General features: G+C 53.7%; 1 protein-coding gene across 6 annotated transcripts in view; it reads right to left on the reverse strand.

Annotated features, from left to right (window-relative positions):
* NLRC5 (NLR family CARD domain containing 5) overlaps positions 1-27,479 on the reverse strand; it is an 87,238-nt gene that overhangs the window by 5,710 nt on the left and 54,049 nt on the right. For 3 of the 6 annotated variants that reach the window (XM_035025157.1, XM_035025156.1, XM_035025153.1), the window contains 21 exons: positions 27,195-27,239; positions 26,226-26,315; positions 25,259-25,342; positions 21,073-21,156; positions 18,600-18,689; positions 18,384-18,446; positions 16,874-16,960; positions 14,999-15,082; positions 14,235-14,324; positions 13,808-13,873; positions 12,056-12,139; positions 11,886-11,969; positions 9,032-9,118; positions 8,475-8,552; positions 7,602-7,685; positions 6,979-7,062; positions 5,404-5,487; positions 4,685-4,768; positions 2,080-2,163; positions 738-821; positions 266-349 (listed from right to left, as the gene is read on the reverse strand). In XM_035025157.1, coding sequence (XP_034881048.1) covers positions 266-349; positions 738-821; positions 2,080-2,163; positions 4,685-4,768; positions 5,404-5,487; positions 6,979-7,062; positions 7,602-7,685; positions 8,475-8,552; positions 9,032-9,118; positions 11,886-11,969; positions 12,056-12,139; positions 13,808-13,873; positions 14,235-14,324; positions 14,999-15,082; positions 16,874-16,960; positions 18,384-18,446; positions 18,600-18,689; positions 21,073-21,156; positions 25,259-25,342; positions 26,226-26,315; positions 27,195-27,239 — 1,704 coding nt within the window. Of the gene's footprint in view, positions 1-29; positions 166-265; positions 350-737; positions 822-2,079; positions 2,164-4,684; positions 4,769-5,403; positions 5,488-6,978; positions 7,063-7,601; positions 7,686-8,474; positions 8,553-9,031; positions 9,119-11,885; positions 11,970-12,055; positions 12,140-13,807; positions 13,874-14,234; positions 14,325-14,998; positions 15,083-16,873; positions 16,961-18,383; positions 18,447-18,599; positions 18,690-21,072; positions 21,157-25,258; positions 25,343-26,225; positions 26,316-27,194; positions 27,240-27,479 lie in introns of those variants that run through there. The other 3 variants (XM_035025158.1, XM_035025154.1, XM_035025155.1) reach the window with 3 other exon arrangements.

Here is a 27,479-nt window from a genome sequence, read left to right on the forward strand (position 1 = left end):
CCACCGCCCCACCGCCCCTGCTAGGGCTCAAGAGACCACACCCCTGCCACACACCTTCTCTGCCTGATGGGGCAGAAAGGGCCAGAGAGGAGCAGGGCCTGCGCTGGCTGAAGGTCTCAAAGTTGGCAGGGCAGTTACAGGTAAGCCAGCCCCACCACTTGGACACTGAGGGTGGGGGAGGAATGTCAGCCTGAGCCAGGGTCAGTGTCACTCCCGACCGCCGTGTGGCTACTGAGGGCCCCCGTCAGTAGGACTGACCACTCACTCGATCTTCCTGAGCTCGGGCAGCCCTGGTAGGACGGCAGCCAAGTGCTGGGCTCCGATGTCTCTGATCTGGTTGTGGCTCAAGCTTGGGGAGAGAACAGTAGAACTGGAACCATCCGCCTGCCACCCAGGTCATTTTGTCCACATCCTCCTCCCAGAACAGAAGAGCAGGCTGAAATCTGGAGGGAGGCCGCCGCTCACACTGAGCGAGTCCCCTCACCCTGTGTTAGGTGAGGACTTCAAACCCTTGTCTTCTGTTTAGGATGTTCTCCCCGATGTCTGACCTGAATCCCTCTTGCTGCAGTCCACACTCTCACATCCTATCTTGGGGTCTCCTGAAGGTCTAGGCCCGGGGTCATGTAGTGGGAAGTGGGACTAAGCTGGGCAGGGCATACTCCATCAGGGAGCCCCTTGTTTTTGTCATCTGACCCTGCCAAAGTTGTCTTGGGTTGGGGGAGGGCTAGGCAACTCACCCCAGCTCCTGCAAGCTGCTGGCCGCTCTGAGAGCCTCGAAAAGCTGGTAGCAGCTGACATCACAAATACCGTTCCTGCTCAGGCTGGAGGAGCAGAGGCCTTGGTCAGGAGCAGGGGCCTAGGCCTTTGCAGGTGCTGTGCTAAGAACTCTACAGTTTGCAAAGCTTTTATACATCCAGGAACCCATATGCCAATCACTAAACTTCAGGGGCTGGGGAGGGGGACAGGCAAGGTGGGAATGACTGGACCCAGAGTCCAGATGAGAAAACTGAGCCCAGGGAAGAGCCATGACTGGCCCAGGACCGCTCGTGACTCCCAGGCAAGGTGGAAATGCAAGCCCAGAACGCCCCCGTCCCCTGCCCGGGAGCCATGGCCATAGTTTTCGGTCTGGCCAGGCTTTGCCACAGCCTCTGTGTCAGGAAGCGCCGGGCCACCCTGGCTGAAAGCTAATTTCACAGGGCTCCGCAATCCAGGCAAATCATTTCTCCACGGCATAGGTGTTCTGATCGGTGCAAATGCTGGGCTTTTCCATAAAGCCAGTTTATTGCCCTTTCTGCGCCCTGACCTTGCCCTGCCCCCTTGAATGGCGAAAACAAAACCCAACAAATCAGCAGAGTCCAACTGTCTCAGCCCTGTGTTGAGAATCTGAAGATTGTTTTGTTTTCTTTCATTTCACAAATTAAACTTCAGGGAAGTGCCTTTCTAAAAATTAATTTTGGAAGAAATGACCTAGTCCCATCTGATATGCTTCCCAGAACTCTCCGACCTCTTCTGTCGTGGACTCTACTCGGCCAGTATGGGGGTGGGGACTTGGGGAGACACAAAACGATGCTTTGTGTTGTCTCTTGGGTTTATCTGTAGTCACTGCATTTTGTATTTTGCAAAATCCCAAGAAAAGAAGGTGTTATATCTGTTAATCAAGGTGGCCAGGGGCCCACGGGGAGAATGTCAAGATCACCAGATTGGAGTCTAGACCCTCATTGCTGGTCTATGGCCCCCAGGATTGGTATCACTTGGGAGCTTGTTAGGAATGCAGAATCTAGGCAACACTGGTGCGTGGAATCAGACATGCGAACAAGCACACAGAGGAATGTGTGCACATTAAGGGCTATTCCAGGACTGGGGCTCAACCCCTTCCAGTCACTTCTGTAGCTGGAGGGAGCTGGTGGCACCGGAAGGCAAGAGCGATGGGCACCGACCTGAGAGGGCAGCAACGTCCCCAGGATGGGAGCCACGGAGGGTCTTCAGGGAAATGCCCCTAGTGCTTCCCTGGGCGGGTGGTCACCACAGAGCTGGGGCATGTCCTCCCACTCATTCCCATGGGGTCCCTTGGCCACTCACCGGAGGCTCTGCAGGAGGGTCATGTGGCTTAGTCGTTGAGTAAGCATGGCCAGGGCGGAGCTGCTGAGCGGGAGATGGCTGAGGCTGGAGGAAAGGAGGCCAGAGGAGGACTCGGCGTCACCGGGGTTGGGTCCCAGGTGCAGACCGAGGCCCCATCCAGTCTTGAGGCCTCGGTGCTCAGTAATCCCCAGGGACCTCCAAGATAGCCACTTACATCCACACCGAGTAGACACCGTGTACAAAACGAAACTGCACGAGACACCCAGAGGCTGTTTCTCTGCACGAGTAAGGCTACCCAGGCAGCGGGTCTGTGTTCCGAATCACACGGGACCCGGACGGCTGACCAGGCAACCTAGCGACCACAGAGTGGGCATACACTCGAGGCCGAGCACGGAGTTCGGGGCCGTCCTGAGAGACAGAACTCTCTCGTCCCCATTTTGCAGATGAGGCACACTGAGGCTCCGAGCATTATCAGAGAGCTTGTTCAAGGCCACATGGAAAGTAGAAGCATCGGGAACAGAACCCAAGGCCACAGGACTCCTGTTCCTGGACCCCTACCATGCATCACCCATGAGAGCACACTCCTTCAGGCCCTCAGCCTGGGCAGGAGAGGGGAATAATAATAATAATAATAATAATAATAATAATAATAATAATAATAATAATAATAGTAGTAGTAGCAGCAGCAGCCGCCGCCGCCGCCAATACTTGCAGGGTGTGAATTCCGTGTCAGGTTCTGTTCTAAGGACTTCATATGTATTATCTCATTTAATCCTTGCCACAACCCTAGAAGGTAGGTATAGCTATTATCCCCAAAGTTAAGACGGGGAGAAAAGCACAGAGAAGTTAAGTAACTTGCCCAGGCTCACACATTCAGAGGTGTCCTGGTCTGCCTAGAATTGAGGGGGGCTCCAGGATGTGGGACTCTGGGCCCCAGGGAAACTAGGACAGCCGTCACCCTACGAGTTGAACCCAGGGGGTGTGGCTCCTAACCAGGGTCCATGCCCCGGACCATTTGGCCACAGATGGACAGGTAGAAGAAGCCAGCTGGTGGCAGGGAGGAAACACTCAGAAATGACAGATCTAAAATGGGCAGAGGTATCTGGGCAGTGGGGATCCATCCCCGTTCTTCATTATGCCCACTTCAGAGTTGGGGCGGCCAAGGAGGTGAGAGGTAAGGAGCCGTCCTAGTAGCCTAGGAAGCCAGAAAAGGGTCACGCATCTGTCCTGTTCTCTGCAGTACCTCCAGCCCCAGGTCCTGGCCCAGGTGCCCAGGTAAACACCTGTCAAATGCATGCATGAGCCAGTCAATGATCTCACTGGGCCTCCAACACTCCCTCCCACCCCCACCCCCTCCAGCAACAAAAGCTGCCAGAACGAAGGGAGGCTGAGCAGAGGTGAAGGCACATGGGAGGGAGGCCAAAGAAACAGCTTGTGAGAAAGACATGTGGGTCCTCTGGCCAAAGGTCTCTCCGATACCATCCACACCCCAGTCCCCAGGACAAGCAAAAAGGGACAAAGGAGAATTTTATTGTTAAGGGGCAAAAAGTCAGAAGGCTACTTTTAAACTGTATTTAACACATATGTTGAAAAATATCTGGAGGAAAATTCACACAAACTGCTCATTCACAGCGGTTTCCCCAGGGAGTGTCACTGCCAGAGGATTCCGTGTCCTTTGTTACATATTTTGGTAATTACAGAACTTTTTATAATAACTAGGGTGTATTTTTGGTCATCAGAGAAACTTAGAGATTAACGGCAGACGATACCATGTAAAAGGTTCCATCTAGATGCTGTTATGTCTGGGCATGGGGTCGGCGGCGGTTGGGGGGGGGGAACCTGTCCTTCACACTGAGACTGATTCTGCTCTTGCTGGAACTTGGTGACTTCCAAATTATAGGTGAGAGTAAAAACGTTGCCAGTTGCTAAGGAAATAACTATAAGCAAAGAGCGGTGGACAGCTGCGGGTCTTACCTGCCCCCAGTTCGTTTCCCCTCCTTCTGACAACAGCACCCTGAAACACCACCGGCCCCCCAAGCCCAGACAGTTGGGTGGGCATGTGACCCAGATCCAGCCACTCAGAAGACTGTGTGCTTAGATCCACAGTGCTTGGCTTAGGGGTGGGCATGTGACCTGAGCTAGTCCAGTGAGAATCATCTAGAGCCTTGTGTTGTAACTAGAGAGAGAAAGGTGCTCCCTTTATGTGAAGCTGGTAGAAAGGAAGCCTGCCACTGCAGGGATGACCTGCCTGAGAATGAAGTCAAGATGGGGGTGGGGATGGGGCGGAGAGAGAGAGAACAAATACAGAACCCCTGGATACAGCCATGCCTGAAGTTAGCTGCCTTGTAATTTTCTGTGACACAAGCCAGTCAATGTCTGGCTTGGGTCAGTGTGAGTGAGTATTTTATTTCCAGGGATCAAGCATTTTGATGGCACTCCGAGCCAGGTAAGGGAATAAAAGGGAGGGCAACTGGCTCACCTGTTACCTATCCTGTATCCATTCAGGTATGTCACAGTTGGTGTTACAAGAGATGCAGAATTTCCTAGGCCTGCTCCCAGCTCCTCCCCACCTCCCCGCCGCACCCCCCTTCACACCACCACTTACTCCAGCCTCTTCAGCCGGCACATCCCCTCAAGGACCCCCAACAGCACTTCGGCGTCCTCCTCACCAAACTGATTGTTGGACAAGCTGGAGGGGACCAAGTACGAGGCGAGTGTTAGACAAGCCTGCCCGGCTCCTGCAGCTGAGCAGTCTCACTAGCTCCCTGTGGGGGGCAGCTGGGGCTCTGCAGATCCCGGCCCACCCTCTTTGTCCAGGCCTCTCGGGGGCACTGCTGGCTCCAAGGGCCGGGCTTTGGGGTCCCTGAGGAGGGGGCATGGCCATCTCAGCTGACCCAGCTGAGAAAGGATGTCCTGGATGAGGGCTGAGAAAGAGGAAGCCAGGGACAGGGGACACACACACACACACACACACACGTGCAGTGATCCCTTCGGCCCCACAGCCCTCCCTGTACCCTGACACCCATAGCCACCCCTGGCAGAGAAGGGTGATGACCCCCACTTTACATTTTACGTGAGCCAGCCCAAGCCCAGACAGGCACCGTTATTCGTCCTGGGTCACTCTGAGCTACTGATAAGTTGGGACCAAGAAGACAGTGCTCAGCCTTCCCGGGCCACACCCAAGGCTGCTGGGCTTCATCAGGGAGCCAAGCGAGAGGCTGAAGTCCCACCACCCACCTTACCAAAGGCCCAGCTGTCCTCTTCACCCCTGCCCTGGGCTGGGCCATCCCTTCCCGTACCCGCCCCCCCAACCCTGCGACTCACTCCAGCCCCTCCAGGTGGTGGCAGTGGCTCAGACCAGATGTCAGGTGGGCCAGGCCCTCGGAGCTCACATGGCTGGAGGTCAGCCTGGTGGGGGTCAAAGGGCAGCAGGTCGGGCAGGGGCTCTGGGTCTTGAGAGCTCAGAATGCTGATAGCAGAGGGCAAGGAGGAGGGCTGGGGCAGGGGGATGGCACCCTCCTTCCCTTCATAAACCTTCCCCACCATGGAATCGTTAAGCTTAGATACAGCTTGGACTAGTTGAATATTTCCCTAAACCACAGTCAGGTAGCAACAATCCCCCTTGCCAGGGATTCCTGGGCATCCCTGGAAGTCTCGCTAGCTAATTGGCTTTTACCACGAGCTCTGCATCTTTACTTAAACCACCAAAATGAGTAGCAGTTTTGAGAGAGGTGTTAAAGATACACGGGCACCAAAAGGACACCTTCCCCTTGATGCAATCAGCTAGATTAAAAGAGAATTAAAAGTGAGAAAAGCTCCATTTTGCAACCATCCTACTGACATTTGATTCAGGCAAGAATTATCAACGGAGGTTGAAATTAGTAGGTGATAACGTGAGGAAGGACAGGATATCTACAGCGTCTTAAAGTGTCTCCCTACAAGATATGGGTTAATTAGAAAGGGGGAAACGGTAGTTTTGCAGGGGAAGGAAGCTGGCAGACACCCCCACCTTCACGGGGTGATCACAGTTACTATCAGTCAGGGGACAAAGAGACAACGTGTGCCTCCCGAGGAGAATGTAACATCACCTCTGTGAGATTTCTGCCCCACTGCAGAACCTAAATCTAACCTGAAGAAACACTGAAGCCAAACTGAAGGACGTCTGACAAAATCACTGAGATGTAAATGTCATGACAATATCACGCAAGACAAAGAGGGGCTGAGGACCATTCCAAATTGGAGACAAAAGGCAAATGACAATTAAGTGCAGTGTGTGATCCTAGGTGGAATCCAGGACTGGAAAAAAAAAAAAAAGCAACAAACAACATGACCGGGACATTTGGCAAAATTGAATTTGAATGGTAGTTTTGATAACGATAGCGTACCAATGTTAAATTTCCTGCATCTTACACGTTTACTGGATTGTGGGAAGGAAATGTTCTCGTTCTTAGGAAATTCACTGAAATAGTAAGGGGTGAAGGGGTGTGTTTATGCAACTACTTTCAAATGGCTCAGAAAAAGAGGGAGAGAGGAGAAGAACAGAAGGGAAGGGCGAGGAAGGAGGGAGGAAGGGAGAAAGAGCAAATGGGAAAAAATATTGACAAGGGGTGAATTTGGGAAAATGGTATACGGAACTGCTCCTAGGTCTATCTGTTCGTTTGCAGTTATTTCAAATAATAAAGGGGGAAAAAAAGGAAAAGAGAAAGCATTGAAGAGGAACTCATTCTTGCCACGTGGTCATGTGGATGACCACACACTCTGCCATCATAACCAGGGCTGAGAGTGGTCCCAGCCCCTGGGGTGCGGACACAGAGTTCCTCTGAGCCCAGGGCTGGGGAGCGCAGGAAGTGTGGGGCAGAGCATGCATGGGCGGGCGAGTGAACATACTCGTCTGCGTACCTGAATGTCTTCAGCTCGGAGAGGGCCTCCAGGAGACTTTGCAGAAGCAGGGAGCTAGTGTTGCAGAGGTTCACCTGGGACAAGCTGAAAAGGCCCGAGCATAGTCCAGAGGATTTCAGGTTGGATGCACCTCCGGGATCATCCAGCACACAGAGATGGGGAGCCCAAGAGAGGGGAAAGAACCGCCCAAGAGCTCCCAGTGGGGGCATCTATGCCACCCTGGGGCTCTCCCCCCACTGGCCAAATGGGATTCTCTCCTGCTTAGGGAAGCAAGAAGGCCAGAGGAAGTAATGCTGCCCTGGGCTCTGCTCATTCGCATCCCGGACTGGCCAGCCTCTTCCATGTGGTCTGGTGTGGGCACTAGGGGATGACCAGAGAACTCAGGGCCCTAGATGGTGTTTCGGGGTTCTTTTTTTTTTTTTAAAGATTTTATTTATTCATTTGACAGAGAGACACAGCGAGAGCAGGAACACAAGCAGGCGGAGTGGGAGAGGGAGAAGCTTCCCGCGGAGCAGAGAGCCCGATGTGGGGCTCGATCCCAGGACCCTGGGATCATGACCTGAGCCGAAGGCAGACGCTTAACGACTGAGCCACCCAGGCGCCCCGTGTTTCGGGGTTCTGACCTGAGCTGCCGCAGCCTGGCACATGTCTCCATCAGCTGCCAGACAAGAAGGTTGTGGTGGGTCCCAAGGTCACAGTGAGCCAACCTGGAGGTAGACAGGGAAGCAGGAGTTTCTGAACACCTGGGTCACTATTGGGGACGCAGTCCTTGCCTACAAGGAGATTACCTTTTAGGGATAAATAAACACTAATGAAGTAAAGTCCCACAGTTTTCTATTCAACTATGGGAAGTGCTTTGAAGAAGTCCAGATGGGGCAGCTGGTATGGCTGTTGTTCGCTGCACAAGGGGACTCAGCTAAGGAGGTGAGTTGGGGCTGAGAACCGGCTGTGGTCTGTTCCCCAGAATGTACACATGCAGGGCTGCATTCACTCAAAAGGGGTGACATTTTAATTTCCAAAATGTGCTGTATGGATCAGGGGTGCTGTGAATCCAGGCATCTATAAGGGTGGATCATGGGAGAACTTGACTACATCTGGGGGTTCAGAGGGGCTTTCCTGAGGTGGTGGCATTTAAGCTGAGACTTGAAGGATAAGGGGGGAGTTAGTCAGGAGGGTAGGGGAGAAAGGAGAAAAGGAGAAAGAGGGTAGGGGAGGAGAGAACATTCTGGTCCACAAACAGCCCGTGCAAAGGCCCTGAGGTCAAACGGAGCAAGGTGGTGTTGGGGGAACTAAAAGGTGGTGGGGATGACTGGAGCTGAGACTGAGGTTTGGGGTGGGGCTGGGCAGGTTGGGCCAGAACTCTTTGGCCAGGTAGACACTTTGGACATCAAAGGACACTGAGCAAGGCACGAGAACTATTGATCAGAAGCAGTAGTTACCCCCACCCCCAGCCCATCACCAGCTATGCCCATGGGGGCCCAGGTACTAGGTCCCACCTGAGGGCCATGGCCTCTGGGTTCTCCTGACGGGGAAACTCCAACTGGAGACAGAGCTGCTGCTGGATCTCGGAAATGCTGAGGAGAGAAGGGGTAGCCAGCATGAGGTCCGAAGCAGCTCCGCCTTCGGCTGCCAGTCTACTGACTCTGAGCTCCCAGACCCAGTAGGGATCTGGACTAGGTCAGTGGGACTCCAAAGCCTTTGCTCTTAGCTACTCCATGTCATTCTGTCACCTCTAGTCCTAGAGCCACAATGTGTGTTTACTGTAATCCAGGGGCCACTTCCGGACAATCAGTGTGGACTCCCACCTGTGTCTACCTGGGATCCACCAGCTCTTTGTCTTAATTCTGTAGCTGCCTTCCTCTCTCTGGCTCTGTAGCTTGATTACTGCACAGGTCCCAACAAATGTGTATCCCCTGCCATCTTGGGGATCTAGAGAATTTGCTAGTGACACAGCTATTACCCCACAGGGCAAGAGACTGATGTCTAGGTGAGGGATGGTCCCAATAGTCATGAAAAGATGAAGACTTCTGAGGGGCCTCCTCCCTCCACTCACCTTATTTCAGTGACGTTGCCTGAGGCCTGCGTGCAGACTTCTAGCAGGGTGAGCACCCCGGCTTTGCCTACCCACGGCTCCTCCACCCTGTTGCAGAAGCAGAAGGAGATGAAGGTCCCCCAGGGTGAGCCGGGGGTGGGGGGCAAGTGTGGGGCTCAGAGGCTTTTTGGTTTTGCTGGTTTAAAAACTATAAAATTACACAACTAAACACAAGCGTAAAACGGGAAATTAGGGCGCCTGGGTGGCTCAGTTGGTTAAGCGACTGCCTTCGGCTCAGGTCATGATCCTGGAGTCCCTGGATCGAGTCCCGCATCGGGCTCCCTGCTCGGCAGGGAGTCTGCTTCTCCCTCTGACCCTCCTCCCTCTCATGCTCTCTGTCTCTCATTCTCTCTGTCTCAAATAAATAAATAAAATCTTAAAAAAAAAAAAAACGGGAAATTAACATCATCTTTGTTCTGCAGTTACTGCAACAATCCCAACAGAAAATAGTCCTTTTTTAAACAATAGTTTTAGACTTAAGGAAAGGGCCACATAGTGTTGCATGGCAAAGATAAGGAAATAAAACCATATATAAAACATTCCCATTTTGTATTTAAAAAAGGAAAAATATGAATGGAGAGAGAAGAAAACATGGATAGAAAGAGGGAGACGGAGATACGAGGAAAATATATTAAAAGCTAATGATGGTTGTTTAGATGGTAGAATTCTCACAAGTGGTTTTTTCCTTTCTTCCACAGTTTCCAATATTTTTCCGGACTTTCTACAATGTGCGTGCATTAATTTAGAAGCAGGAAAAAAGAGAGCTGTTTAAAATATTTCTGCTTTTGAAGTTATGTTGAGATTTTTTTTTTTTGAAGTACTATTTTCTTATGTTCATCTGGATTTTCCACAAATCTCTACAACGAGTACGGATTATTTTTAGAGTATGAAAAGTTTTATTTTAAAGTGTTATTTTGGGTGATCCAGCAATTCTGGATATACACCCAAAAGAACTGACAGCAGAGATACAAAGAGGTATTTGCACACCCATGGTCGCAACAGCATTAAGCACCTCAGCCAAAAGGTGGAACCACCCAAGGGTCCACGGACGGATGAACGGATCAACAAAATGCGGTGGCTACCTACAACGCGACAACAGTCAGCCTTGAAAAGGAAGGAAACTCTGACACCTGCTGCAGTGTGGATGAACCCTGAGGCCGTGATGCTGAGGGACACGAGCCAGTCACAGAGAAGATAAATCCTGCGCAATCCCACTTACAGGAGGTCCCTAGAGCAGTCAGATCCGTGGATTGAGAAGGAGAGTGGTGGCTGCCAGGGGCTGGGGTAGGGGGACACGGGGATGCATGTCATGGGGACAAAGTTTCAGTTTTCCAAGAAAAGGGTTGCGGCTGCAGAACAATAAGAATGTATTTAACACTCCTGAACTGTACCCTTAAGGATGGTTAAGATGGTAGATTTTATGTCTATTGTACCACAATTGAACAAGAATGGTATTTTGGAGAACAACCAGGCTTCACGTGCCTCGTCATCGGCTGTGCTGACACGTGCCCAGCACTGCCCACGGAGTCAGGGTTTTGGACAAATTTATGTAACTGAGTCTCCTGCAGCCTTCGGATCTAACTTCCATTCTGGGAATGTCAGGGCTTTAGAGGAACAAACGCAGTGACTTCAGGAGGAAGGCACCAGACAGAGCCAGCGAGTGTAGACACAGCCCAGCGGGTGGTTTTGTCCACAAGAAACCAGGGAGGGTGGGTGACACAGATTAAGAGTCCTAAGAGCCATCGCCACCCTGTACCAGTGTGGGCCTTGACTGGATCCTGGGTCCGATGAGCCAGCTGCCCCATCTGGGGACAGTGGGAACTTTTAGATTGGACTGGGCCATCACAACACTCAGAATTGCCACCGATCCTCCTGGGTGTCCTCATTCAACCGCAATTGTGGAGAAAATGTCCTTATTTTTTTTAATTTATGGTGAAATGTCTAGGAGCCATGTTTTATGAGATCTATAGCTTGAGAACAATTTAGCCAAAAAAAATTAAAAGACGAAGCAAATATGGAGAACCATGAATAACTGTCAAGCCCAGGGGCTAAGGATATGAGTCTTCAACATCAGTCTCTCTACTTGTTGGTATCTTCTCTGCTTTTCTGAAAGTTTTTTTTTTCTGTTTTATAATTTAAATTCAAGGTAGTTAACATATAGTGTATTATTAGTTTCAGAGATAGAGGTCAATGATTCATCAGTTGCGTATAACACCCAGTGCTCATTCCATCACGTGCCCTCCTTAATGCCCATCACCCCGTTACCCCATGCCCCCACCGCCCTCCCCTCCAGCAACCCTTTTCTGAAAGTTTCAAAATGATCATCGTGAGCATACACGCATGATATCTGTTGTATGTTACTGTTGACCTCATCTGGGTGTCCTTTGGGGTTTCCTTTTTTTTCTTTTTTCTTTTTTTTTTTTTAAAGATTTTATTTATTTATCTGAGAGAGAGAATGGGAGACAGAGAGCATGAGAGGGAGGAGGATCAGAGGGAGAAGCAGACCCCCCGCTGAGCAGGGAGCCCGATGTGGGACTCGATCCCGGGACTCCAGAATCATGACCTGAGCCGAAGGCAGTTGCTTAACCAACTGAGCCACCCAGGCGCCCCTCCTTTTTTTTCTTAAGTGCCCAAGCAGAGGCCCCACCTCAAGGAGGGTGGCTTCTCCGTATGCCTGAGGGGGTTTCTGGGGCTAAAGGCAGGGTCCAAGTGGCAGGGTTTGGGTGCAGGACGTGGCTGGGGCCACGGTCCTGGGGGAGACCCATTCTCCAGGGCCCACCCTGGCTCCTCCCAGGGGCACCGAGCAAGACAGTACCTGAGACTGAACAGCCCCACCGGCCACCTCAGCAGACTCAAGAGAAGCGTCAGCTGTTCCAGGCCCAGGCAGCACTGGGTCAGCCTGGGGACAGAGGTCTGTTACAGGGGTGGCCCTCACCGGGAGCCCCCGCCCCTCCCCTGCCCCTGTGGGTGGGCCTGGTGACTCACGTGAGTGCAGTCAGCTGCAGGGCCTGGTTCAAGTTGGTGGCCAGTCTGGGCACATGCTCCAGCCCGAAGCTGCACTGGCTCAGCCTGAGGGCAGAGGGGAAGGGGCAGAGCTGGAGTGAGGCCTGCTGGGGCTGCTGTCCTGCTTCCTCCCATCTCCCCCAGGGCCTGTGGGGTGCTCCACCCTGAGGGCAAAGGCCTGGAATCAGGGCCTGAGAACAGGCCAAAGATGCAGCTCCTGCTCTGGGAGCTTCCTATCTCTTGAGAGAGATCACCCCACCCCCTGCCAAGAAAGGGCCGGGAGTGTCCCTTATTGAGCCCTGACTCTATGCCAGGCCCTGGGCCAGCATCTGGGTGCTCCGGATGAGCCTACCTTATATGCAGCATCTCATGCAATTCCAACCACATCATTTACAGGCAGAGAAACTGACTAACCCAAGGACACACAGCTGGTGAGAAGTAAGGGCCGAATCGGGTTTCAGTCCAAGTCAGCCAGACTCCAGACCCCAAACCTACACCGTGGCTCTCCTCCCCAGTACCCCTTTACTCCAGGCTCCCTTGGAGGGAGGAGGCCTGGGATTCCTGTTGGGGCCCCATCCTCCTGGCTCTTGTGGCCCTGGGTGGCCAGCAGACGGGCCCCACAGGGCCGTTCACGGTCACGGGACAGGGACCCCTGGAGGATTCCACGAGAGACCGACATTTCAGCTGGGTATGAAAGGATTGGGAGAATTTTATCTTGGAAACTACAGGGAAGAGAGTGTTGGCTTGAGTGCCTGGAGGGAAGGAAGCTTCATCGGGCAGTGTGTGTTTAGTAAGGAGTGAAGGGCCCTTGGGCTGAGTGTGTGTGTGCATGTATGTTGTGGGTGTGTTGTATGTGTATGTGTGTGGAGTGCGTGCGTTTATGTGCGTGGTGTGGGTGTGGCTTATCTGTGTAGGGCTTTGGGGAGGTGAGGAGGAACACGATGGGAAGTGGCAGCCAGATCAGACTGAGGGAGAAGACCAAACTAAGGAATCTGAACCTGATCCTGGGGCCAATGGGGAGCCCCGGAAGGGCTTAGCACAGTGGAGTGCCACAGTCCAATGTGTTCTGGGAAGATCCCTCTGGGGGCTGTGAAGTGAATGGATTGGGGGAGGCCTGGCCAAGGCAGTGGCCCAGTTCAGAGGCCATGATCACAGCTGAAGAAAGACATACAGAGGAAGTGACCCGAGGCAGTGGTGGTGAAGCTGAGAGAGAGCGCCCCAGGCTACCGGTGGGTAATAATAACAGCAACTGATACAGAACTCAAGTGAGCCAGGCCCTTGCCAGGCACTTTATACATATCAACTCCTTTAAGCCTCATAAGAACCCTAAGGGGTAGGTCTTACTATTATTCCCATTTTACAGATGAGGAACTGAAACACAGAGAGGTTAAGTCACTTGTTCGAGGTCACACAGCTGGCAAATGGTAGGGCTGGGATTTACCCCCAGGTGGCTCCAGAGTCTGAGCTCTTAACCATGATACTCAGAAGCCTCCAGGCTTATAGTTAAGGCATGGCTAAGAGGCACCCATCAATGCAAAGGCCTGGCCTCAGGACTGGAGGTGCGGGGGTGTTGGGGGCAGATCTGGGGGCGGCAAACCCAGGCAGTGAGCGTGAAGCAGGGTGTCTGAAGGAGGAAAGGGCCGAGAGAAGGAGGAGGCATGGAAGCTGCCCCAGGGTCAGCTTCCTCTTCCCCATTCCCTCCCCTTGGCCCCTCTCCCCCACACCAGGCCTTACCTCAGTGTCTTCCCGGCCTCCTCCCGTCTGGAGAAGTGGATCCAGAAGCTCTGCTCAGAGCCCAGGCTGCAGAGAGAAGGGTGTGGGGAAGCCGGAGGCCCAGCATCCTGAGCCCCAGACACCAGGGGCTGCAGGAGGGAAGGGGGCTAGGCCCGCAGGGACAAGGGAGGGTGAAAGCCACAGAAGGAGAGACCACAGGGGACCCCCAGCACATTCTGTGAGGACACTGAATCCTCGCCTTCCCCACCCTGTGACCTCCCTGGTCCCCATGTCATGCAGGCCTTGGAGGATGGAAACCACGATCCCCCGTTCAGGGAACCCTGAGACTGAGAGAGGGGGGCAAGTTGCCCCAAGTCACACAGAGGGGGGTGCTAAGCGTGGGAATCTTGCTTCTCCCCACCGTCAGCAAGTGGCACCAACGTCTTACTTCACGGAGGCCTCCCGGATGCGTGGGCAGGAGGGGAGTGTCTTCACCAGGCCCAGGGCACTTTCTAGGGAGATGTTGTTGTGACTCAGGCTGGAAGAGAAATGAGGTTCAGGATGGGGGGAGGGGCAGCACCTTAGGGCAGCCCTGCCCAGCCCCCCCTTGTCCCCTCTCCTCCAGCTCTCTGTCCCCTCTGGGAGGACTGTCCTCAATGTCCAAGTGTCCACTCTCCAGGTGCAGACATCGAGGTCCAGAGAGAGGCCAGAGGGGCACTTTCCCCACACAGGCAGGACAGGCACCCAGTCCTGCGTCCTCAGGAGCTGCACCCACTGGGGCTGAGACAGGGTCGATGGGGCCAGGCTGACAGTTCCAGCCCCAGGGGCTCAGGGACACCCAGAGCCCAAAGCTCAGTTGCCTAGCAACCCGCTGTATCCGGGCTCAGGTCGCTAGTCTCCCAGATCACTGGGGAGACTGGCTGAGAGTGTGGGTGACTTCCTAGGGACCCTCCCCGCTGTGCAACATCTCCAAATCTGTGTCTCATAGATTCAGTCTTTAGAGGGGCTTCAGGGACAGGATGGACTAGGAGTCAGGACAGCTGAGGTCCTGCATCAGCTGGTTAGAGAGAAACTGTCACTTTCCTGTCCCAAAGTCAGCTTGGGTCACCACGCTTTAGTCACAGCCTCTCCTGGATGTCTGGTGGGGGCTCTGCCTAGCGCGGGGGCGGGGGATCCTCCTCCTGGCTGTCCCCTGGGCTGCTCATCACTTACTCAAGCGAACCGGAGATGGGCAACTGAGGCAGACATTCCAGGAGGCACCTGAGCCCGTCATCACCCAGCATGTTCGCGGAGAGGCTACGAGAGGCAAGAAGGGGTTGGCAGTCCGACGTGCCGCTCAGCCGGAGCCCGCTCTCCACAGGTACCATCACTGCTCCTCGACCCGCACAGGACTAGCTCCGAGCCACTGTCGCCGTGACCGGACCGCACCGTGCTCACTCCCACTTCACCGGCATCTCCGGCACCCCCAGAATGATCGCCCGGCACACAACAGCTCCTGCGCTGCCCCCCCAGCACCACAGGTGAGCGGTGCCCCCCTTTCCCTGCAGTGCCTGCTGCCCATGCCCAGGGCCCCCATGCCTCCCGCAGGCTTCCGGCCTCAGAGAAAAACCCATCTGCCTTTACCATGCCCTTGGCTCACAACAGGTGAGAACGGCAACTTTGAACAAGAATAAATCCCAGAAAAAAGAAAGAGGTTTGGAGGCTGGGTTTCCCTAGAAGATTTCCTTCTTTTAATTCAGGAATGCAATATCGGACGGAAATTGTACTTGAATGCTTCCTTTCCCTTCCTTGTGGCTTTCTACGGTTGTGCTACGCTTTCAGAATAATATAATCAGCATGCCCTGGAATGTCTGATTTTTGTCCTGCATCTCTGACCTCATTTTGTCCCCGATGATGACACTTTTGAGGCTTTGTTTGCCTTTTTGGGAGAGGCTTTAAAAATTAAAAATTGGTGGGCGCCTGGGTGGCTCAGTTGGTTAAGCGACTGCCTTCGGCTCAGGTCATGATCCTGGAGTCCCGGGATCGAGTCCCGCATCGGGCTCCCGGCTCGGCGGGGAGTCTGCTTCTCCCTCTGACCCTCCCCCCCCATGCTCTCTCTCATTCTCTCTCTCTCTCTCTCAAATAAATAAATAAAATCTTTAAAAAAAAATTAAAAATTGGTTTGTCTCATAAAGCCATTTGATCAAGTAATGTTTACAATTAGAAAAACTTCCCTTTACAATTGAAAGCAGAAAAACCCAAAGACATACTGCTTATTTATCTTTCTAATGTGTGATTTCCATCGGCCCCATTTCTCTTTTTGGCCACATCACAACGGGAATTTAAAGTGTGTGTGTTGTAGACAGCTCTCTTAATGTCCCACTGGTCCTAAGCTGGACGCCTAGTGGTTGTGGGTACAGACTGCATCATCATCCTAGCTGTGTGACCTTGGGCAAGTTTTTAAATCCTCTCTGTCCCTCAGCACTCTCATCTATAAAATGGGGACAACAGTACCTCGAGTTTTGGAAGGATAAAAAGACTACGTAAAGCACTTAGCACAGTGGAGAAGGTGCTCAGGAAGTGTTGCCTGTTTTTATTTTTCTACCCATGAGGGGGTTGTGCTATTTGGGCACCCAAGGCAGGTCACACAGATACCACCTCTCAACAACACGAGAGCCCACGAGGCCCCACCCCAGCTGGCTCCGAGACCCTCCTCAGGCTGAGCCACTGGGTACTTTTAACCCCCTGCCGGGCAGACCATGAGATTCTCCATTTTGGTTCCCATCTGCCAGCAGAGCTCCAATGTCTTGATCATCATGAGGCCCAGGGGCTCCCATAGCCCTTTTGTGAGCTCCTCAAAGTAGATCAAGGGACATACCCTAAACTGGCCCCATCATGGCAAGAGTCGGGAGTGGAAGGGATGAAATGGGTACAGAGAAATTTTATGGATGTGACCCAGGACGTGTCCCAGGCATCCCTGTTAGCCGGCCCTGACAGGGGCTGAGGGCACGCACACATGCGCACATGCACACGCACACACATCCACCCTTCCAGTGCCACCCAGGCACGTGCTCCCGTGCTCCTCTCCCTCCTCCCCCGCCAACTTACTCCAGCTGGTTGAGGTCTTCACATTTGCTCAGCAACCAGCACAGCGGCTCCACGTGCTCCTGACTGAGGCCACAGCCCGTGAACCTGCTGGAGGAGGGGCCCAAGCCCAAGGAGGGGGCGCTGAGCCACTCAGACCTGCTCTGCCCTGGCTTGTCCTGGGTGTGGCCTCCAGCTCCCAGCGGGCCTCACCCAAGGTTGGATTTTCTGGAACTATCCGTCATCCACCACTTACAACCTCCCACACAGATCCCACCCGGCCCCCCAGGCTCCATCAGCCGGTGATCCCCGACCAGCCACACCTGCATCACTTGGGAAGAGTCGTTCAAATGCAAACTCTAGGAACCCTGCCCAGACCCACTGAATCAGAAACCACAGGATCTCTAGGTGGTTGATTCAAGCTCATGTTGGACAAGCAGGGTGGGAGGGAGAGAGGAAGGGTGATGCCTGCTCTTGCCTTTGATACTGGAATTGAGACGAAGGAGATTCAGAGGCACAGACTTCCAGTTATAAAAGAAGTCAAGGGGATGGAAAGTACAGCATAGGGAATATAGTCAATAATACTGTAACACTATTGTATGGTGACAGATGGTGACGGTCCCCACCGCGGGGAGCACTGCCCAGTGCACAGAGCTGCCCAATCACTAGCTTGTACACCTGCAACTAGTACTATGTTGTAGGTCAGCTCTATTCTAACAAAAATGAATCAATAAATACATAGCCACCCACAGTCTGTCCGCCCTGGGGCGAGGAGCACTGCAGAACGGCCTGGGTTCAAGTCCCGGCTGCCCCCTTCCTGCCATGTGATCGCAGCTGTGAAGCTTACAGGACGTAATGTGCAGAAGGCTCTAGAACGATGCCCTGCAGATATTCAACATATCTTGATTCTCCTATTTATGGTTACTTCACAGCTGAGGAGGCTGAGGCCGACAGGAGAAGGGTCCGGCACGAGGTCTCTCGGCAAGCCAGCGGCATCAGTTATTAGAAACATCATCTCTGCGTGCAAAGGTTGCCCTCTGCCCCGTCATCCTGCCTCTGGGGATAACCGCGGAGCACGGGTCCGGGAGCCAGCAGGGCAAGGACACCTGTATCTGGGAGCGCTTCATGCTTTACACATCGTCTCAGTTAATCCTTGCAAACATCCTGCAATATGATGGCTCCCCCTTCAGCTGTGGAAGCTGAGGATCACAGAACGTTAAGGAGCTCGTCCAAGGTGTCAGGCCCCGTGGAGCTGGGATTTAAGGCCTGGTGGGCCACTTATGAAGTCCTTTTCCTTGAACCAGGCCCCTGAACTCTGGTCAAGCCTGACAGGCACTCCTTATTTGCCTTTGCCAAAGCCCGGCCCTCTCTGGACCTCTACTTCTTTATGTTAGAGGAAACAAGTCTGCTTGCTGGGTCCTTTCAAGGAAATGCCCCACGGCAGGCAATCTGTACTCTGTTCTAGGCATCCAGAAGGTGAGTCTACTTGTCCCCAGTAACAACCAGGTGCCAGGGCGCAGTTTCGGGGACTTACCCACAGCATTCGCCTTCCTGCTCCTTGCTAGACCTGAAGTGCAGGGTCATGTGATACAGGGACCTGGAACAGACAGCACCTGAGTCAGCCACCCTTGGCCACAGTCTCAGGATGCCCCTGACTCGGGTCCTCCTGCCTCCATCCTACCCTCTTACACCCGCCAGACAGGGCAAAACCCTCCAAGACTAGACCCAGTTGTCCTAGGGCAATGCCCACCTGAGATCCACCTTCTGAATCCGTGGGCACAGGCTGAAGAGATCAGCCAGCAGGAGGGGGCTCTTCGGGGACAGCCTCGTCTCACTTAGCCTGAGAAGGAAAGGAGCGGGGCCTTATGTAGGCAAGTTGGAGCCAGGCTAGAGTGGACAGGCAGCCTGGATGGGCTGGAAGGGAAGGCAAGAGAGGAGAGGGAAGGCAGGCGGGTCAGCAAAGCAATAAGGAGGAAGGCAGGGACTCAAGAGGGACAAATAGGGACTTGGGTTTGAGCTCCAGTTCTGCTTATCGACTGTGTGTCCTTGGCAGAGTCACTTAACTTCTCTAAGCCTCAGCCTCCTTACCGGGAAAACAGGATTACTCATGGTATACCTTCCGCTGGGGTGTCTCGAGGACTTAATTACATCAAGCTGGTGCACTGCCTGGCGCCATACCCATGCTAGTTTTATTATTATATTGTTTCTGCCCTCAAGCACAGACTTAACAGGTAGTCCTGCTGAAAGGAAGTGGGAAACTTTAGGTCCTTGGAGTAGTTTCTGTGATTTGGGGCTAAATAACTCGTTGCTGTTGGGGCTGTCCTGTAGGGTGTTCCGCGGCACCGTAGACCTCTACTCACTAAATCCCATTCATCGCCCTCCCTCTCCCCATCCTCCTCCCCCTGCCATGACAACCAAAAATGTCTCCATGGCCATGTATCACTGGGGAGCAAAATCCCCCCCTTGGCTGGGAACCGCTGTCTTCGAGAAGGTGAGGCAGCCGCATCTTGCCCTCGGAGGCGACCTGGGCACCCCCACTTCCCTTGCCCCCTAAATCCTCCCTCAGCTTGTCTCGTCCGTTCCACTCTCAAGATGCACCCTGAATCGACCTGCTTCCACCCCAGCCCCACCAACCCCCGGCCCCACCATCTTCGACCCTACACAGCCTCTTCCCTACTCTCATTTCCACTCTTGTCCCCCAACCCCTTCTCTACCCAGCAGCCAGGCTGAGCTTTTGAAAACATACATCACAGGGGTGCCTGGGGAGCTCAGTCGGTTAAGCGTCTGCCTTCGGCTCAGGTCATGATCCCAGGGTTCTGGGATCGAGCCCACTTCTCCCTCTCCCTCTGCCTGCTGCTCACCCCTGCTCGTGCTCTCTGTCAAACAAATAAATGAAATCTTAAAAAAAAACAAAAACACACACACACACATCACACCTCTTTCAAGTCCCCTTGGACAAAAACCCCAAACTCCTCCTCATGGCTCTCTTCACCTCTCTCCTCTCTCCACCTCCCCTCCTGCCACAGTGCCCTTCTGGCTGTTCCTTGAGCCCACCAAGTTCAATCTTGCCTCAGGGCCTCCTACATGCTCTTCCCTCTGTTTGGAATGCTGTTCCCTGCTCTTCACAAGGCTGGGTCCCTTTCGTCCTTTGGGTCGAACCTTAGTATCCCTCCTCAGAGACATCCCCTGACCGCCCTCACCTTTGCGGCACTCTTGACTACATTACCTAGAAAAATACCTCATCACTGAATTCGTCTTGCTTGCTTATTGTCCAGCTGCCTACTACTACAAGGTAAGCTCCAAGAAGACAAGGACCCGGTCTTTTCTCCCCGCTCTCTGCTGTGTCTCCAGCCCTCCAGCATATGGACTAAGTAGTACAAAGCATTAGCCCTGGTGTGGGGCAGGCTGGACACCTCATTCCAAAGACCGAGGAGATTTAGGGGTTCATGCTGTGTGACGTGGGCACGGAGAAGTCTCTCCCTGGTCTGGGGTTTCCCACCTGCTCATTTTAGCCTGCCACTCTGTGCGTCCAAAGATGCCCTTCCCGTCGTGGGGGCCGTGCGTGGACGCCAGGTCTGTTGCATCTGCCCCCCTCTGGAACGTCACCCTGCTGTTCCTTCCCTTCCCAGTAGGACGCGGGGATAAGCAAGACCCTGGCTGTGAAGTGAGCTGCCTCGGGCGTCCCAGAGAGCCTCAGCATTAGTACTTATGTTGCTGTTATTAACGGTATGATTTAATTTCCCGTTGTATTTTTCCATCCCAGCTGCAGCTGCTTTCCCCCTGCTGGAAGAGTATTTAAAGTAAATCCTTTTTAAATTCTAACCAGTCTGCGCTGAAATTAGAAAGCAGAGTTTTAAATACTTCGGAGGATGCTGCTTCAGTTCCCCTTTGGCGGAGTTAGATGGTGACCTTTCCGTGGGCGAGGAGAAGTACAACAGCCCATTTGCCAGAGACCCTCCATTCTTCAAGGTGCCTGGACAACACCTGTCTTCTGGAGCCCCAACCCTGGCAGAGGGCTTGGGGAATAGGAGTCCCATTTGTCAGATGAGGAAACTGATCCCATAGCACCCCACCCCCCTTCAAGGTTAGTAAGGTATTAGGGAAGAGCTCCCAGCTGTGCCAGATAAAAGAGCCCAAGAGAGAGGAGTAACTGGGAAGGAAGGGATGGGTTTGCAAGCCAAGAGCCTCAGCCCAGCACAGGGAGATGGGGCAACCGGTCTTACTGCAGCAGGCTTAGCTGGGGGAGCTGGGGTAAGTGGTGCAGCAGGGTCTCCAGGCTCTGGTCACTCAGGACCTCACAGGACAATCTGCGAAACAAAGCATCCGAATGAGGCAGGGGAGCCTTGAGGAAAGCTAGGACTGCACCCTCACAGCCAGAGCCCTCTGGACATGGGTGGCCCAACACATTCCCTCCAAATGCCGGGCCCTTGAGTTATCATTGAGGCTGAAGGGAAAGGAAGGGCATACAAGTTTGGAAAGTGCTGCTTAAACCAAATGAAATATAGTTTCCTTTGCAGCAGGACTTCTCAGAGTTTGAGCACGCTGCTGGGCATTGTGACTTCCCCCGGAGCTCTAACACTTTTCCCCAAATGTCACAGACTCGCAGGAGTATTATTTCGAGGGCCCTGGAGATGGGTGCTCTGCAGAAGACACTTGTTAGGAAGAGCAGGCCACCTTGACCCACGATGAGATAAACAGTGGCCGTTCAGGCCCACAGCCCGTCAGCAAAGGATCCGAGGTGCGAGTTAGCTTGGGTCTCTGGTTGTCCGTCAAAGCCAGACCTACCAGCTGATCACTTGTCTGGATAATCCGTCAGAACCCAGTCCACTTGGGAGAAACTCCAGATACCGGCCCTTTGGGGCCTGCCTGGGCTGCAGGCCTGGGACAAGCAGGGTGCCTAACCGCCCTGGGATTTACAGAGCATTTGCAGGTGTCTGGAGCAACTTCCCCACTCCCAGAGGCCTTTGGGCTGTGTTTTCCTTATGCCTTCTCCCCCCTTGCCCTTTGCTGTCCCTGTTCCTGTCCCCTGCAGGCTGTCTTTCCCCCTCACTGGGCCCTCCAGGGGCCTGGCCCACCTCTACCGTGTTGTCTGCTGGGTGGGAGCGACTGTGGGAAGGTCAGCCTAGGATTCCGGAGCTGCGAGCCTCACGGCGGAACCTCTATGCCCAGGAACCTCTATACCCTCTGTCCCAGGACTGGGCCCCGGGCTCCAAGTGCTGGCAGAACAGGGGGCCTTCGCTGAGGGGTGGTCCGTCCGCAACACCTTCCACATGGTTTCCCTCTGGGCCCCCAGTACACGGTGCTCTGGTTGGGTCAGTGTGGGCTTTACACACTTGCTGTGTTTTTTTTTTTAAGGCAATAGCCACTTTACCCATCACATCTCACATGGAACTCCAGGATGTGCCCAGGCAAAGCAGACCTGCAGTGGTAGAATTTGGGGAGGGGGCCGGAGCTCCATCACCCTCCCTAGCATCTAATTATTGGAGTTCGGCATGAAGTACGTTGATTACGATATTTGGGTACGCAGTCCTAGCACTCTACAGTTGGCAAAGTACTTTCATGCTATTATCCCACTTTTTCTAGCCACAGCTGAGGGAGGGGGGCCCTCAGACCCCCCATCTGTGCACAGAGCCTCCCGCTGCGGTAGCTGAATGACAGCAGGCGGTGATGTCCAGCTACACCCTTGTGCCCCCCCCAGGGCCTGGCCCAGTGCCTGGTATACAGGTGGTGCTTAGCAGTTACACGACAGAAGAGTGTTTTCTGCAGCACTGGCTCCCGCATTACTGGAAGCAGCCTGGGCATCCATCTAGACTCTACAGAGGGGTGGCTGAAGGGCCCGTGGCACATCTAAACTGTGGAGGGTTACTATTAAAAGGTACAAATATAAAAAAATACAAGGCACAAACATTCAAATGTTGTGTAAAAATACATCAGAGGCAATCAAGGACAATTAAAAATCCACAGGCTGGGCGCCTGGGTGGCTCAGTCGGTTAAGCGACTGCCTTCGGCTCAGGTCATGATCCTGGAGTCCCGGGATCGAGTCCCGCGTCGGGCTCCCTGCTCAGCGGGGAGTCTGCTTCTCCCTCTGACCCTCCTCCCTCTCATGCTCTCTGTCTCTCATTCTCTCTCTCGCAAATAAACAAAATCTTTAAAAAAAAAAAAAGTCCACAGGCTACTTGATGATTCTAGTATGTCATATAATCATGCTAATATTTTAGGTCTGATCGGAGGGGAGAGGGGATGGGGTCACTGGGTGACAGCCATGAAGGAAGGCGCGTGATGTAATGAGCACTCGGTGTTATATGCAACTGATGAATCACTGACCTCTGCCGCTGAAACCAATAATACATTGTATGTTAATTAATTGAATTTAAATAAAAATATAGAAAAAGAGAAACAACAGACCCCCCCCCAAATATTTTAAGTCTGATAATGGTTTTGTGGTTATACTAAAAAAATAAATAGGGACGCCTGGGTGGCTCAGTTAAGTGGCCAGCTCTTGGTTTCAGCTCAGGTCACGATCTCAGGGTCGTGAGATCGAGCCCCGCATCGGGCTCTGTGCTCAGCCCTGAATCTGCTTCAGATTCTCTCTCCTTCTCCCTCTCCTCCACCTCACTCCCTCTCAAATAAATAAATAAATAAAATCTTTTTTAAAAAGGGTACTTCCTTTTTAGCTACACATCCTACAGTAACTACAGATGAAGTTGAGAGGTGTCTGGGACTTCCTTCAAAATACCATGTATGCATGTGTGTTGGGGCCATGGCATGGTAATTACTGAGGAAGGTAGACGGGGACCTGAGGGTCCATCCCACTACTCGCTCTGCTTTCATATATGCTCCAAAGTAGCCATAATAGTTGGGGTTCTTTTTTTTTTAATTAGAAAGTAACTTCACAGTGGGGAAATCTGACAAAAACTCCCTCAGCCAGGTGGTCAAGGTCAACATCAACAGCGCTAAGTCCACAGCATGCACCTCTGAGATGGGACGAGAAGGGTACTTCACTTCTGTGGTCTTCTTCCCCCAGACCCAGAACCCCAGTTTACCCAACAGAAAAACATCACACACACCCACACTGAGGGACATTTCACAAAATATCTATTGAAGACTTCTCAAAGCTGCCAAAGTCATGAAAAACAGAGGCTGAGAAATCGTCACAGACCAGAGAGGCTGAGAACATGATTCCTAAATGCCATGTGGGATCCTGGACGGGATGCTGGGTCAGAGAAAGGGTCTTAGGAGAAAAACTAGGGGCATCTGAACAAAGCCTGGAGTGTGGTGCTGAATGTAGCAACAAGGTTGGTTTCTCAGTCGTGACAAATGGACCATGACGGGTGATATTAACCACCAGGGACCAGGGCGGAGGAACTCTCTGGACTAGCTTTGCAACTCTTCTGTAAATCAAGCCTTAACCTATTCTAAAATAAATGCTTTACTAAAAAGTTCATGGACTCCACATCCCAGGGAAGTCACGACATACTGTCCCGAGACAAAAGCTTGCTGTGGAGATCTGACACGGTAAAATCCCGTGTCTGTTAACGATGTCAAAAACCCCTTGATCCGGGTATGTGCATGCACAAGGAGAGGGGCACGGAAGGACGGACACCAGGTGACCGTGGATGAGCTGCTCATAAGGGCCAGGAGGGCATCAGAGATGGGAGCGGGAAAGCAAGACCAAAGACCGTCGGGAAAACCACGGAGAATGCAGCCCGTCTGTGGCTCTAATAGGCAAAGACTAAACATGCGCACAGACAAGGTGGGTCACAGGGACCGACGACAGCACTGACTGGATGTGGAGAAGGGTTGATTTAGGTGAGGCAGGCTTGTCTTGGGTTTCTCTATTGTAAGGTAATTGCTGTAATAAAATGGGAGCAATGAGGACAAAGGAAAAGGGCTGCCCATTTCTGCAGATGACAAAGCGGAGACGCAAGGAGGTCGAGGCACGTGCCCAAAGTCACCCAGCCTGTGGGTGGCTGAGCCGGGACGCCTCATTCCAGGTCCAGTCTCTGGTCACAGACCCGGGGCTTCTGGGCTGGGTGAGTGGGGAACCAGGAAACGGAGGCCCTGATGGGGGGCCCTCAGAAGTGACATGCCCCAGCTAGGGAGGCAGGCACAGGGGGCGCCAGGGTGGGGCTCCAGGGGTGGAGGGAGCAGACCGGGGCTCCCAGTTGCCCTGAGTTGAGCAGATGGCAAAGGGGAAGCCCCGGGCCCAGCGTAGCCTCTCCTGGTAGAGGAGCAAGGTGCCCTATCGGGACGCAAGGAGGCTGCTACCGATAGCTGAGGGGTGGGGTAGGGCTACAGGGGCTGGGGACCAGGAAGGACTCACCTGGCCTCTAACCAGGACACCCCCACCCCAGGTCACCAGGCAGATGCCCACACTGTGCCCCCTCAGGCTGTGCCCTCCTTACTTACTTGACTTCCAGAGGCCCCGGGCACTTCTCCAGAGTCTCACAGAGGTGGGTGAGGCTCAGGGGCTCCAGCTGACACTGCCTGAGGCTGAAAGGGGGCAGTGGGCCGGGCAGAGGGTCAGAGAGGGAGGGCCCAGGGCCCTTGTGCAGCCCCAGGGGCTCTCCCCTTCTCTCTCCACCCCTCCGCCTCAACCTCCAGGCTGCAGGATCCTCCCCTCACAGGGCACACTCTGCACCCCAAGTCTCCCCTACAGCCTGATCCCCACCACTCAATGACAACAAAGGACCCCCAGTGCGCAGCTGCCCTCGCTCCATTCCAACACCTCCCCACTGCCCCTGCCTGAGTCTGGGCCACCACTGTCACTTGCCTGGACCACTTTAACACCCTTCAACTCCCCTCCTGCCTCCCTGCGATCCTTCTCCGCCTGCCAGTGACTTCTTTTAACAGTGCAGTCTGACCACGCCTCTTAGGCGCTTAAGCCCCCTGTGGCTCCCTATTACTCTCAGGCTAAAAGCGAAAGGCCTTTTCCATGGCCTCGCTCACCTCCACTGGCCCTGTACATGCCCCAGCCACGCTGACATGCTTCTCAAGAGCTAAGCTTTCCCTCCTCAGCTGACCCACCTGCCTGGGACAGTCCTCCCACTCCTCCTCTGGATAAGCCTGTTTGGGCCCCAGCCGAGGAGTCTTTCTTCCTAGGTAAGGAAATCAAGGCCCAGAGAGGGGAGGGGCCCAGCCATGGTCACACAGACATGGCAGAGCTGGGAAGTCTTCTGAGAAAACAGCATGGAATCTTTTCTCTGGGGAGAACGCTGGGCCCGGCAGCCCCCCTCACCAGCCCTCATACTGGCCCCCTTTCTTTTCCTTCTCTCGAACCCTCTTTCCCCCAGGCCTAGCCCCCAGGCTCTCCTCACTCCCTGACTCTTCACCTGTATCGTGGTTACCCCCCAAAGAGAAGTGGATAAGACAGTACCAGAGGCTCCTAGGGACGCGGGGCTGACGAAAGGCCAAGAATTGGGCTCCAGCCGGGAACTCTGGCAAAGATCCACCAGCCAATCGATCCCTTGGAGTGGGGAGACCATTTTTGAGAGGAACGTTCACATCACGCACATGGGAAGACAAGACACAGAAGTCAGGGCTGAAGGGGGCCTAGGGACGATCCAGTCCCTCCCTGTACAGATGGGGAAACTGAGGCCCATGGAAGGGAAGTCAGAGTGAGAAAAGCCAGCAACTTACACCTGTCCGGGTGGCAGCACCTGGCTAGGACTGGGGGAGCCAGGACAGAGCCCTTCCTCTCTCTCATCATCCCCAGGCTTACATTCTCTAGGCTTTGAGAACCCAGAGAGTTCCCAGAAATGGAGACCCTGGCCCAGGATGCAAGACCACCCTGGCCTTGGGCCACTCCAGCTCCACACAGCCCGGCTGGTCTGGCAATGCTTTTCTCTGATACCTTAGCTAGTGGCCCCACTAGGGGGCAGCTGGGAACATCTGTGCAGAACTAACAATCTGTTGTTTACTGCAAAGGTGTGGAAACTTTTTCAGAACACAAACGGTCCTTGGCTTCTCGAACGCCGTACACTCCGAGTGTGAAGGGCGGTGACTCTTATGAAGTCGGGAGTCTGCAGAGGTCTGCAGAAGTCCTGAGGGGCAGAAGCCTAGCCGCCCTCCCTCCCACTCAGCAGCCCCGAGCGGGCACCTGTTCCGCCGCACTGCCCCCCCATCTCCCTCCCCGACTGCCCTGCCTCCTTTCCAGAGCTAAGCGGATGATTACTGCGAATGGAGGGACACAGGGGTACATCTGCAGAAGGGGAGCCAGACCTGGGTGGGCTACTCTAGGGCTAACAGTGGTCAGCACAGGGCTGGGGTTGGGGGGACCTGTAGGAAATGGAGGCCAGGGGAGAGGGGAGCCCATCCTTCCCCCCTCGGAGCTCTCCCTCCTCACCTGCCTGTTCTGTCACCTCTCAGGACAACGTGCTGGCTCTCAGAGCTGCAAACAGAGAGGAAGCAGCAGTCTGAGACAGACAGACAGCCTGGTCATGGAGGGCCTGGAGGGCGGCCCACTTTCTCAGCAAATATAACAATATTCATACTAAGCATAATGACACGGACTGAAGCACATACAAAGCACAGCACTGCCAGGACCTCCTTTTATGCTCACGATAATGGTGTGAGGTAAGAACTGTTCTTACTCTTCCTTAACAGATGAGGAAATGGGTACAGAGAGGCT

This window comes from Mirounga leonina, unplaced genomic scaffold (assembly GCF_011800145.1).
Source record: "Mirounga leonina isolate KUSES-001 unplaced genomic scaffold, KU_Mleo_1.0 Mir_180, whole genome shotgun sequence".
Taxonomy (NCBI): Eukaryota; Metazoa; Chordata; class Mammalia; order Carnivora; family Phocidae; genus Mirounga; species Mirounga leonina.